The sequence below is a fragment of the Stenella coeruleoalba genome (genome assembly GCF_951394435.1).
Source record: "Stenella coeruleoalba genome assembly, chromosome: 2".
Classification (NCBI taxonomy): Eukaryota; Metazoa; Chordata; class Mammalia; order Artiodactyla; family Delphinidae; genus Stenella; species Stenella coeruleoalba.
Window position 1 is genome coordinate 179,691,250 of NC_137147.1, and position 13,429 is coordinate 179,704,678.

At 45.5% G+C, this 13,429-nt stretch overlaps 1 protein-coding gene and 1 long non-coding RNA gene across 3 annotated transcripts in view; one reads left to right on the forward strand and one right to left on the reverse strand.

The window, feature by feature from the left end:
* ZEB1 (zinc finger E-box binding homeobox 1) overlaps positions 1-7,354 on the reverse strand; it is a 194,141-nt gene extending 186,787 nt beyond the window's left edge. For both annotated transcript variants that reach the window (XM_079912317.1, XM_079912316.1), the window contains exon 1: positions 7,291-7,354. In XM_079912317.1, the coding sequence (XP_079768443.1) occupies positions 7,291-7,348 (58 nt within the window). In that variant the 5' untranslated portion in view covers positions 7,349-7,354. The remainder of the gene's footprint in view (positions 1-7,290) is intronic.
* Positions 6,692-13,429, forward strand: part of LOC307181655 — a 110,607-nt gene continuing 103,869 nt past the window's right edge. Inside the window, exon 1 of the long non-coding RNA XR_013826997.1 lies at positions 6,692-7,069. This is a non-coding gene — a long non-coding RNA (uncharacterized lncRNA). The remainder of the gene's footprint in view (positions 7,070-13,429) is intronic.

The window sequence follows — 13,429 nt, forward strand, 5'->3', positions numbered from 1 at the left end:
TTAGAAAAGTGATGCAGCAATAGGAATGAATAGCAACTTAGTTTTTTAGGGTAGAAAGGAGAAAACATCAGAGATACAGTGACGTTCAGAGAGCCTTGGCAAGTACCTAAGTCAGAGTGACGTTAACTCGAGCCCGGGTTCAGACACTCTATTCCGTTAAGGATTTTACTACCCACTATTCCACGCGTCACCACTGCCCCTTCTCAAAACACACGTTATAGTCTTGTATGGAGTTTCTACTTGAAGGCCCTAAATTTCAGCTTACCTGTATCAATTTTCAGATTAAAAATGATGATTCCCTAAAAGTCCCTTCCATATTAAAAATGTAAGATTCCAAGAGAATGATGAATTTTTTAATCAACAAACTGGTCCCCCTGAGCATTTAATAAAAAACCAAGCATTCAATTAGATCTGTGGATTAAATGGATATAAAGACATTAAAAATAAGGGAAATTAGACTATTGTGGCTTGGTGACCATGAATAGTAACTGAGGTATCTAAAAATTAGTGGTGTCACATTTTATAAAAAGAAAATTGATATCACAATATTTAAAATATCTCAAAAAAGCTGGAATTAGAATATACCTAAAATCTTGAAACTGGAACATTTTAAAAGAGAAAAGAGATGTCTTGCAATATTTTTAGAATACAATAATAAACATGAGAAACTGACATCATTCCCATATTTATCTTCATTCACACTGAAGTTTAAATATGGATGGGGAGGGGGAGGGGGAAGGGGAGGGGGAATTAAGAGGTCACGAAACATCTGTTCCTAATAATTCCAGCACAGATGCAGTTGTTGCAGCAAAAGCGAGGATGAAGGTCCTCCAGGCTGCCCTGCTATGAGGTCTTCCACCAACAGCTACAGTGCAGACCCCGAACCCTGCACATCAAGTCCCAGGAATACACAGAGTTGACTGTAGGAGAAAAATGTATGTGTACATGGACAATTAACTGCATTCCCTATGTCTCCAGAGCACCTGTATTAAATAACAAGGAAACGTCTGACGAAATAAACGAGAGGAAAACAACTTCTTAGAGAATGAAAAATAAGAATCTAATAAAACGTTTCATAGCTTGGACTTGAATTCCGCTTTTTTGGCTGTTCCTTCTGGAATCTTTGGATTTATCTACACCTAAATGATATACTCCAAAATACGTTGTAACAAAATTAATGAAGTGAGTTGTAAAAATTAAATTTTTTTCTCTGAACACAATCCACAGGCAAACTTTACTCATTAGAGAGCACCGTGCTATTGAAGTATGTTGCCGTACTTCCAAGAAACTCCGTTTCAGGTTAACAAGCAGTATAACCCATCCCATCACGTGCACAGCATACTGAAAAACTGTATTTGGTAAAATCCACGCCCTAAGAATGCTTCCTTTGCAGATACAATTCTTCAAACGCTGTCCCATAGAGATGTCTGTCAAAGGGTACAAAGTTTCAATTATAACACGAATAAACTCCGGGGAACTGATGCACAGCACAAGGACACTAGTTAACAGAACTGTATGCTGTACGTGAACGCTGCTATGAGAGTAGTTTTAATGTTCTCACCATGGCGACAACAGAGTGTAATTACGTGAGGTGAAGGGTGTGTTAACTAACCTTATCGTGGCAAACATGTGCAATATACACATGTATCAAATCGTCACACTGTACACCTTAAACTTACACGATGTTGTACGCCTATTACATCTCAATAAAGTTGGAAAAACTTAGAAAAAAAGCCACTGTCCCATCCAAAGGAAAGATTATTTCCTATAGCAATGCTTGCATAACAGATCACATTTAATTTTAACCAGGGTTGCTACAGAACTTTTCCTACTATGTGTATATCCATTTATTTTCTACTTTTAATATAACTAGTTTAATGATCATTTAGCTAGTTATAGGCACAACATACAGCCTTTTAAAAAGTATTTAAAAATACATTTTATTATATTTCCTAATCAGGGTATCTTTCTAACTTAAAATATTTTACTTCTCTTTCAACAATGAACTTTTGTTTTATTTAGCTTATAGCTCTATTAGAGATGAACATACATTTCCCCATTAAATTAGTGATCATACTGCAAGGATTAAGAAACCTTTTTCAGTCCTAAATACTATTTCTACCATTTCACCAAGTCCTCTAACCTCTCACTGCACTTTCGCACACCAATGTGTATCTTCTTCTGACATCTGCATGACTTTTCTTCTCCTCCATTGCAATTCACTACAGGTAGTTAAGAGTAGCTAACGATATAATTCCACGATATTGCATCTGTGTTTACATCTGGCTCTAATCACATGCTTAGAAGTGATTTATACAGGGGAAAGCAAAAAAGGAGGGAAAAAAACCCACAACTATGAGAAACAATTAAGTTGTTATTTTAAATGTATCATTCCCAACTTGATATAACTTTCTCACCACAGGCTTCAAAGTTACTGAAATTGCAAACATAGGGTATGGCATTTCAAAAACACTGGATATAAGAAAGAAAAAAAAGTACTAACCAAATATTTCATATGCTTTTATACTAGGATCATTTTAACAAGTGATTGGTACTTTTAATTTATAAGATAGTTTAAGTTTTGCTCCATGCTACAACTGTATATGTCATGGCTCTGTGGTAAAGTTCCTCAGTTCATAAAAAAAATAAGTTGATAGTAACCAAACTTATTCACTACTGAACTCTAGGAATTAGAACACCACACTCAAGAACTGTGTCAGGAAATGTAAAACTATATTTACACACACACACACACACAAACACACACTCTCTCTCCCTCTCTCGAAGAACTATGACACCCTAAAATGAGAAATTCACACAGGCTTACCTGATAATTCACATAATTCCTACTTATTTCAAGATAAAGAGTATTACTGTTGCATTATGGTACTGGTGTTGGTGCATTTACAGAAATACCATTAAAAAAATATTTAGGTAAAAATACCTAAAAAACATTAGGGAAGTAAATACTTCTAACATTTGACCTAATGAAAGCCTTCTAAAAGTTTACAGTAACATTAACATAATTATATAGACACAGGCCAAAAAGACATAACTAAATACATTAAATCTCATGGAATATAAGTTACAATACCAATTTATATTTGTTGAAAAGAATTCTTTGAAAACAAGCACACAATAATTAGTAAACTACAGAGACTCTTAAATGCATTTAAAACTTCAAAACAAATTTACATTCCTTAATTTATAATTGGTAAATTTAAAATTTATACACTACCTGATTCTGAATCTTAATCAGAAGCGGAAGGAAAAGATAAAAATCGCTAACATCTGAGTGACCGCTGTTAAATACCTTCTTCAGTAGTTGTCTGCCAACCCATGTATAGTTTTAAGTCTATCTAAGTTATGAAAAAATAATTACACAATATCACCAATTAATTTCAAATTTTCTTACCATATCCAACCATTTACATTTTTTAATGTCTAAAAATATATATTTCCAGGGATCTTACCATGAATGAAAAAGGAGATTAAAAAATATAGTAAGAATGCAAAACAAATACGGACCGATCATTACATATTCTTCTCTAAACCTAACAACATAAAACTTTCTTTAAAACAGCAGTAATACAACTGGTCTACAGCAAGACTAAATTGACAGCAATCTCAGCTGCAAGATTTAAAAAGACCAAATTTATACAACTGTTCAAGCTAAAACAATCCTACTTCTTTCCAGTCCTAGCAGACTAGAAAATGCTTTTGCCTAATTTACCCAGGGCTAGTTTTAAATAAGGGTAAGACCCGGAATTATACTGAAGGTCCCTATCAAAGCAGAGGTCCCAAATCAACAGGAGATAGACAGATTTACGGTATACTACACCAATAATAATTTTTGTTAGCATCCTCTACTGGTGGTTTCCAAAGACAGCAAGTAGAAATGCAAATGACAGAAGATATGTACCTGCCAGTCCATCTAGAGTGAATTAATCAGTATATGGTCATTAGCAGCTAGAGTGCATTTCTCAAATAGATAAATAAATAAATAAGTAACCACAAAGAGTAGAAGTGGAAAATGAGAAGGCAGATTTTTAAAATACAGCAAACAAAGCATTACATTATAAACGGTAAAAAAAAAAAAAAAATCAATTTAAGCCACTAACATCATCACCATAGAGTTACTACATAAGGTTTCAGGCTTTGGCCAAACCTTGCTCAACTGTTTTACCCCTGTCAAGTTACATTACTTGATGCTCCCATTAACATCCTACTCTGCAGATATATTCCAGAAAGGAAATTAAAATGTTTTACTGAAGGCTTAGCAGAAAATCTGCATGCCTTATTTTAAAATGAACAAAAAATTATTTACATATAAATTACAGTATAAAGTATCTCTATGACCACCTCCCACTGTATACATCATTTATTCCTTCATTAAAAAGATTTAAGAGTTAACATTTTCCAAGCGATTCTCTCCAATAAACAACTGCAACTTAAATATGACTGCGTTGCTAACAAATCTTAACCAGCACCTATCATGAGGTTTCACAACACAATGGCATACAACTTCATTTTTAATTTGCAAATCATGAGGCTTAATCAAATAGCGTGGCTGTAATAATCAGCAATGGATGAAATGCATCTGAGAACAAAAAGAAATACAAGGACAGAGCCAACACTGATGAAAATGGAAGATACCTGTAGTAGCACAGTGCTATCTGAAACACCTTTTGTTTTCTGAGAGTGATGCACACTGCAGACGAGACATTTTGTGCTAAACAGCCCCAAATCTGTTTCTCTAATAGTAAACACAAAGGAAAAACACTGACAGCAAGCGCGGTAAATAAATCGCTCCCTTGAGAATGAAAGCAGCAGACTGGAGGGGCTGACACGCGCAGGGGAAAACTAAACACCATCTTTTTCTACCTGCGCAAGTTGCCATTTGCTGCAGCCGTCCAGCAGCTCTCTTTCCTCCTGATTTCAAGTACCTTTCGGGATCGCTTTTTCCCCCTAAGTCAGCTGTTGATATGCCTTATGGGTGTAATATTCGTATCACAGGATCTTTAGGAGGAAAATCCATCCTTTCCTGCTCAGGTAAACATGTTTACAGCAGCTGCACAGACGCTGGGTGGTTCAGACTCACATGTCACACACATGTCGTCAGCAACAAGAAAAGCCCCTTTCTCTGGCGACGAACATTTTAAATAAGGTAAAACGCGAACAGCCCTTTCCAAACCAACTTACCTTTCATAAAGCCACAGCAGCAACAGCTCGATATAGCACACACACTATTTGACGCTAAAACAGGAAATTAAAATTGCAATAGCCTGTGCTCCGCTGCGGCCGTAACAAGTCATCTCTCCACAATGAGGACGCCCAGTATTAGTTATCGATCATAACTAACGGAGGTCTTTAAAATGCAAACGTGTATTTGGATAACTAACACCGTTCATGAAAGCGGTGATTCTAATGTCGACTCGAATATATTAAAATTACGTTTACGATTGGAAGGAAACATCTTGAAACCGCCTAAAACCTTCGTATCTGCTTCGAGACAGGAAATCCCACACAAAATCTGAAATTGCCAGGAAAGGTTACAAAACCTCGCGTTTCGCATCCCAGAGGGGAGGGAGAAAAGGGGCCCAGGCGTGGGGGTGGGGCGAGCGCCGGGTAGTTCTGACTTAAACCCGCATTTCCTCATTTTCTGGCGGACACGGCGATCCCATTTCAGGCGCCTTTATTTCCCGACTCTCAGAAACTCGTTTTAAAAATAACGCAGGAACCCACACGAGCCCCTCGGTCCGCTAGGTCCGTGCAATTCCTTATATAGACTCGGCCTCAGCCGGCGGCAGGGCCGTTGCCGCCCATTATTCTCCAAACAGGTACCGGGCGGGCGGGGGCCGCGCTCCAGCCTCGGCCCTGTCGCCGCAGGAACTGTCCAGACAATACCCACCAGCAGACGTTCGCTGCCGAGCGGTGGGCGGGCGGGCGGGCACAGCGGCGCCCGAGATAAGCAGACATGCAGTCAACTTACACCGTCTCTCCCAACTGCAAAAGGCGACTGTGCAAACCACCACCACATGTTCGGGGCTTGCGCTCGCTCTCTCGTCATTATTGTTATTTTTCTAAACTCTCACGCCAGGCAGGGCGGGTGTGCGTCCCCGGCGCAACGGCACTCATCAGTAAACACCGCGGCCCGCAGCGCAGGCAGCGGCGCCCCGCGTCCGTCGGTCCGGCCGCCCCTCCCCCACCCCCCTTCCACCCGAGACCCGGAGCGCCGTCCAAGCTCCGTTCGCCGGCTTCACGCCCCGCGCGTCCGGCCCAGGTAACAACTTCCCCAAACCGAAAGAGCACAAGGGAGGCGCACGCTCGGCACCCCATCCCGGCGCGGAGGAGGCGTCCTCCCGGGCGGGGACCTGTCTGCGGTGCTTCCCGGTCCCGAGACCAGGTAACAACTCCGCAAACCCGCCGGCCCCCGCGGCTCCCGCGGCCGCAGCTCCGCGCCCGCCCCGCCCGCCCGCGCCCCCGCCGGCTCCCCGCGGGACGCGGACCGCGCTCGGGGCGCGGCGGCGGCCGCGGGCGCAGGAGAGGAAAGGCGCTTCGGCACCCGCGTCCCGCGCCGCGAAGCCCCGTCCCGCGCCGAGCGCGCCTCGCCGGCCGGTCCCAACTTTACCGCCGCCGGCCCAGCCCGTCCGCGCGCTCCGCGCCGCCCGCGCACACGCGCGCACGGACGACACGCAGCCCGCGGCCGCCGCTCCCGCCGCCGCCCGCCCGGCCGAGCCGCGGGGCCCGAGCGCCGGCGCCGGCGGGGCTGGGGCGCGCGGAAGCCACTCTACACAGGCAGCGCCGGGCACAAGTTAGTTCCTCGGCTCCGGGGCCTCGGCGCCGCGGGGACGAAACGCCGAGGGCGCCGAGGAGGAGGGGAGGGGGGCGCCAAGGGGGCACAAGAGTGGGGAAAAGTGCGGAAAGAAGCAACAGCCGCTCCCCCGGAGCCCAGAAAAGTGGACGCCGCGTCCCGGCCGCCCGCCTGCGCCGGGGATGCGGCGGCGGCGGCGGCTAACGGTCCAGCGAGGCGGCAGGGGCGGCGGGAGCCGCTAGGCGGAGAGACCAGGTAAGAGACATAACGGTTCAGGGAGAGCGGGCGGCCGCGGCGCGGCTCCCGAGGCGGCGGCCCGGAGGGGGGCAGAGAGCACTACTTTCTACTTTCCCACTCCACTTGGCCCGTCCCTACCCGGCCGCCCCCAGCCCGGCTCGCCCCCCTCGCCCCCGGGGGCGCCCCAGCCGCCCGGCTCCCCCTGACTCCGCCGCTCCCCGGTCCGCTCCGCCACTCACCGTTATTGCGCCGCGGGTTCGCCTGCTTTCTGCGCTTACACCTGGGGCCATCCGCCATGATCCTCTCGCTTGTGTCTAAATGCTCGAGTCACCTCCTCCCCCTCCCTCCCTCCCCCTTCCCCCCCGCCCCTCCGCCTCCACCCCTCCCCCCTCCCCACCGCACCTGGTTTACGACACTCGCGGCTTTACGACATCACCTTCCTTACACCTAGAGCCGCTCGCTCTACGGCCGGAACCTTGTTGCTAGGGAGAGGACGGTTTGCGGCCGCTGGGGGAGCGGCCGAGTTTGCATTGAGGGGCGAGGGAGAAGTTTCCCCCAGGTGTCGCGGGTTGGGGGCGGGGGCGATGGGGATCGGTGCGGACGTGGTCCGAAGGGCGACTGGCCGTCGGAGTGAGAAAGGTAAAGTAGGAGGCTCTGAACCGGCCACACCCGCCGCGGCCGCCAGGGGCACGATCGGGTCTGGCTGATTCTCCCCGGGATCCGGTGTCCTCGGAGCTGCCCCCGGAGTGGCCGGAGCGACCTGTCCTCCCTCCTCCTCACGGGGGGCTCACGCACCCCGGGCCGCCCGGGGACGCCCCGGGATCGGGGCAGGCAGGTCCGGGGAGCGGAGAGGGGCTAGTTCGGGACACGCGGTGCCAGGGGAGAGGCCACCTGACCCCCGCACGTCTGCCTCTCTGCCCCTCCTCGGACGCACGGTTTTCCCCCGCGCGACCCGGGATGGGAAGTGACTTCAACGAGATAGAAGTACAGCTGGAGCGACGGAGGGGCGAGGAGTTCCGCTTGCGAGCCACCTCGGCGGTAACGCGGCCTGAGTAATGCCCACGCCGGCCTGTCTCACTTCCTCCTCCGCGCCGGGCGCTCACCTGCTGTCACCTCGGCCGCCCCCGCCCCCGGCCGGCCAGATCCGAGGCTTCCAGACTTAGAGCTGAGGTTATCGACAGGCCGCGATTTAGTACCTAGACGGGCAGCTGTGGCTGCGAAGGACCTTCCGGCAAGAAACGAGGGCCGGCGGGGGCGGTCTTGGGGGCAGAGCGGTTGCGATCTTCTCTGAGTTCTTTGTACAAGTTCGGGGACTTCTGAAGGGCCACGTAGATAACACCACAAATACCAAGAAAGTCAGGTCTTAAGTGCTCGGTAGGGACTTAGCTTTCCCCTCCTCCCCGCCTTCAAATGAGGAAATGTCTTTGGGACCAACCTTACGGAATAAATGAGCCGGGCTGCACTTCGAATCGTGCAGTTCCAAGTGAACACGGTAAGAGATGACAGAGAAATTGAGGAGACCGGAGCGTGACGAAGTATGAGAAACAACCCAGTCACCTAGCACAGTGCTGTCACAGTAGGTGCTCAATAAATTCATGCCTATAATTTCTGCCGTGCCTATGGCTGGACTTTTTTATTATGTTAATCTTCTAAACACTCTCCAGACTTTTAGAAGATTCATTAATAATCTCTTCACACCTTTCAACTGAAATTTACAGCTGAAGTCTGGTAATTTAAAATTAGAAAGTTTAATCCTGAATATAGATGAAAATTCTCTCCCACGTTTGCTGTGGCATTTTGAGAAGTGAATGCATTATTTATTGGTGCGTGAAATGTGACTGTAAATATCCTTTGCTATACATTATGTCTATATGTCTGCTCCCTTCCTCAAGGCCACAACTAGAATTATCCGTCTTAATGATCATCTTAAGTACAGGCAGCCCTGCCTTTCCTCAGCACCATGTTAATTGACCTTGTACATGTGAGGACCAGAACCATGTTGGTGCTTTGCTTGGTTCAAGTGGTGCTTTTTCCCGACCCTCTTAAGAGCTGTGTGATGTTCTTCAATTTCTTTCTGCATCAGCTTGTAGACTTTATCCTTTGCTGGCATCTCCCCGCTCCCCCCACCCCAGCACACAGGCAGACACACACACGCACAGCTTTTTTACAGCTACCCTAATTTCCAGTCCGAAAGGAAAAAACAGAACAAAACAAAACTTTCTAACTCTAGTGCACGTTTCACATACTTTTAAACTTAGAAAGTGTCCAACGTCTTTCTGAGGTGCCTGTCCTGACCCCCCGACTAGGCTTTCTTCGTTGTTCATCCTTACCTTGAAGTCAGAGAGACCAAGTCAAGCGATAAGCCAAGTGGAAGTCATCTTCCTTACTTTAGTGGTTACTGGTTTAGTTAGTTTGGGCCAGACTATTCAACTTCTTGCGGACAGGTACCTTTTTTGCGTTTTGCTTTTGCTTGTTCATTTCTGTGCCCTTAGCACTTAGCAGAGTACCTAGTCACAGAGCAGATGCTTGGTAGGTAAATATTTCTTTTAAAAGTGAGTATCGTTGACTTTTTCTGAATCTCTTCTTGGCTCTAACCTAAGGGTTGTTTATCTGCCTTCATCACATTAGTTCTTAGGAGCAGTTGAAATCATGAATGTGAAAGCCATTTTCTGTCGTTTATATTCTGCCTTATTTTGAGGCTAATTGCTCTTGATTTTAGATTCTCCATAATCATTTCTCCCAAATGATTAATCCCGATCACTTCTGGTTTTTAAATATGCACAGGAAATATTGATGTTCCAAATTGTCTAATACAGAATTTCAATTTTGTAAAATCCTACAGTAATTAGATATAGATTATAAATTTAATATGTGGTTAATGCGCTTTATTTACTGTAATGTTCCCAAAATTATTGAACGCTAGACTGGAAAGAAAGCAGGCAAAAGTAAATCTCAAGATAGATTGCTGCTTTAAACCTGATGCCTATGTGATGGTTGCTTTCTCTCTTAAATGTAACTAAAGAATTGGAAAAAATCTTGAGAATAACTTTAGAAAAGGAATTTCTAAATAAATGTGTTAAACTTTAGGTTTATTTAGTCAATTATACCTCAATTAAAAAAAATTAGGCTTACTTTATTCAAACATGGTGGGGATACTAGAGTTTAGCATGTGTCCTGTATCGTTGTTGGTTTTTAGTAATCGTAGTGTCATTGTACAATATGTATTCAATATGTGCTCCTAGCTCTAATGTCACTGAAGTGGTAACACTGCTTCCAGGGAGCGCTGGGATTGCACATGTTGAAGGAGAGGTAGACCGCTAAAACTGAATTCCTGTAATCTTTTCTAAATTCACAGGGAAAACGTAAATGGGCAGAACATTTTCAATATTGAGTTTTTTCTATAAATTTTTCATAAACCCCTTGCACCTGCTGTTTGCGTTTCATGTAAGATTCATGTATAAGCTAGGATAAAATTTGACATAAAATTATTTTAAGTTTAAAATGTACATACTGCACAGTGTTCCACGTGGAGCATATGATTTCCGTGTACCTCACTTCCTGAACACATTTGAGGAGTAGAACATAATGTGATTCTATAATCTTTGTTAAAGTAAGAAATCGGTTATTTTCACGGCAAGTTAATATATGTATTTCATGAAATAAGTTGACTTCGCTAACTTGTCAGGCTTTAATCTTAAAGTCTTGAGACATGTTGTCCATCAAAGGACAGCATGGAGAAGCCCCTGGAGAGCGGCCCCGCAGTCCGTGCTCAGTAGTGACTCTGGGTGTACATGGGTCACCATGCGTTGCAAGAGGGCAGTTCACCAAATTCTGTGTCACCAGATCAGGAAGGAAACAAGGCTACGGGGTGGCACAGAACCAACAGTTGTCCTGAGGACCCACACATGCTTTTCTAATGAAGCCTCCCGGGAGGTAATAATAGGGACAGGTGTTTTCCCCAAACCTCCCTGTGATTTTATTATATATTGCATCACAAAACTGTTTTTCCCTCTCTGGGGAATAAGGCTCCTATTTTTAATATAAGTCCGTGAAATGTTAACCCATGGAGCTTCTAATCTGGGGGACAGTTTTTTGGGAACATGTCTAACATAGAGAGATGTTAAATATAAATAAACGTAGAGAGAGAGAGATGTTTGAAGGCTGTTAATGAACATCCAAAAAGTAAAGCTGATCTTTTCCGTAAAGTCATAGTGATTAAAACGATTGCATTCAAAGGCTGCCTCTACAGAAGATAGATTAGTTTCTGTTATTGAAATCACTTGTGAACATGAGTGGCATGTTTTTTCTTATACTTAACAACTATAGGTAGGTAATTTGTACTAGAGAAAGCAACATGCATATTTTGGATTTGAGGGAATTTTAAGAATCTACCGTGGTATCAGGGGTCTGATATCAGGTTTCTTATATTGTTTTGCTGTTTTTTCCCCTTTGTCTCAATGCATTTCTTTTCTCTGGCATCTTGGCTTATTTTTAGCAGCCGACTGGTTCTGCTGCAGAGTATTGCTATTTCTTTGACCTACAGTCCTAGCCTTCTGTATTCCACAGACCTTCAGTCATAATCACTGCCACTATTCAATCCTTTGAGTATACATGTTAAAAATATTTGCAGTCAATAACAGGTTTTAGATGTCCCACCACCGTGTTAAACTCACGTGGAAAAGTTGGCAATGAGAAACACACTGTGTTCAGACATAGCCACAACTTTAAGGCCCCTGGTCAGGCCCTTCAGAAGTTCTTTCGTCTTACGCCTCCATTTTTCTTCGCTCACTCTCTTTATCCCACTTACATTAGTAGAGCACACCTGGGCCCCTCTCTGCTCTTTCACGTTTTAATCATTCTCTTCCTCCATCTTTCTTCGTCCCAGGTCTTGCCCAGCTCTGTTTGGATCGATTCCCTTTTTCTTTTTGTTCAAGGCCTTTTGAACCATCCCCACCCTGTGAAATATCAGTACTTTTCCATATTATGCTGGTTATATCCTCTGTCCCTCAAAGTCCAGTCTCTGCCTTTCTGTGCTCTGAAAGGCTGATTCCTGTGGACCACATCACCCAGGCTCCTTTGTCCTTTGGTTTCTATTTGATTTCAGCCCATTTGGAGGCATTGGCAGATGATCAGAGGAAGGAAAGAGAGAGAGGTCAGGATATTAATTTCACCTTCCCCCACACTCCCTCCTGCCTGTCTGTGGCTTTTGGCAGGCGCCTGGCTCCTCTACCTAAGGCCGTGGCTCGGGTCAGACAGTCCTGTCCCATGGCTACAGGTCTTGGCAAGTTCCAGAAACCGTGCCTTCCCTTTGTCCTTTCAGGCCTAGAGAGGGTAATGGTTTCCTCCTGCTGTGAGTCCTTGGGTACTTCATCCCTTATTGGTTCCCCTAGAGCCTGCCCACGTCCATGTAAGTAGTCTCTTCATCAAACTCTCTGCGATTTACCCTTGGGGCATGCCATCTGCTTCCTGTCAGGCCCCTGAGTAGTACACATCTAGAAATAAAATACGTTTTTAGCCTTACTTCTTTTTTTTAATGATTAAGCATTTTTTAAAATTTTATTTATTTTTGGCTGTGTTGGGTCTTCGTTGCTGCGCGCGGGCTTTCTCTAGTTGCGACGAGCAGGGGCTACTCTTCGTTGCGGTGCACGGGCTTCTCACTGCGGTGCCTTCTCTTGTTGCGGAGCACGGGCTCTAGGCACACGGGCTCAGTAGTTGTGGCACACGGGCTCAGTAGTTGTGGCGCATGGGCTCTAGAATGCAGGCTCAGTAGTTGTGGCACACGGGCTTAGTTGCTCCGCGGCATGTGGGATCTTCCAGGACCAGGGATCGAACCTGTGTCCCCTGCGTTAGCAGGCGGATTCTTAACCCCTGCGCCTTATTTCTTATTAGTCAAGAATTCTGTTTCCATCGATTACAACACTAGAGTTTGAATGTGATGTCATCACTGACAGGCATATACTCATGTTCTAATATGTGTACATGCACAATCTGGCAGAGCTTAGGAATGTGCCGGAGTCTATGACATCGTAATTATTCAGTTACTGGTTTTGTAATGAGGGCCCCTGCCTTGGTTGACCTAAAAGTAGGAGAGACTACTTCTATATACTTAAAGCAGTGAGTGGGAGGGCATCACAGCACTGCAGTATTAAGGTGGAGGTGGCTGGTTGTCCCCATAGGTCTCTTCCCCTTTTAATAATGGAACCCGCCACACTTGTCACGTGGCCCCTGGCATGGCCGTTGCACGTACCTCGCTGCTGCTGTGCCTCTCAGTTCTGGCCCGTGAGATGTGAGTGATGCCCTGGTTGGTGAGGTCCCTCAAGAGGGAGCGGTTCACCATTCCTCAGAACTCCTCTTCTTGCTGGCTGGGATCAGACGTGC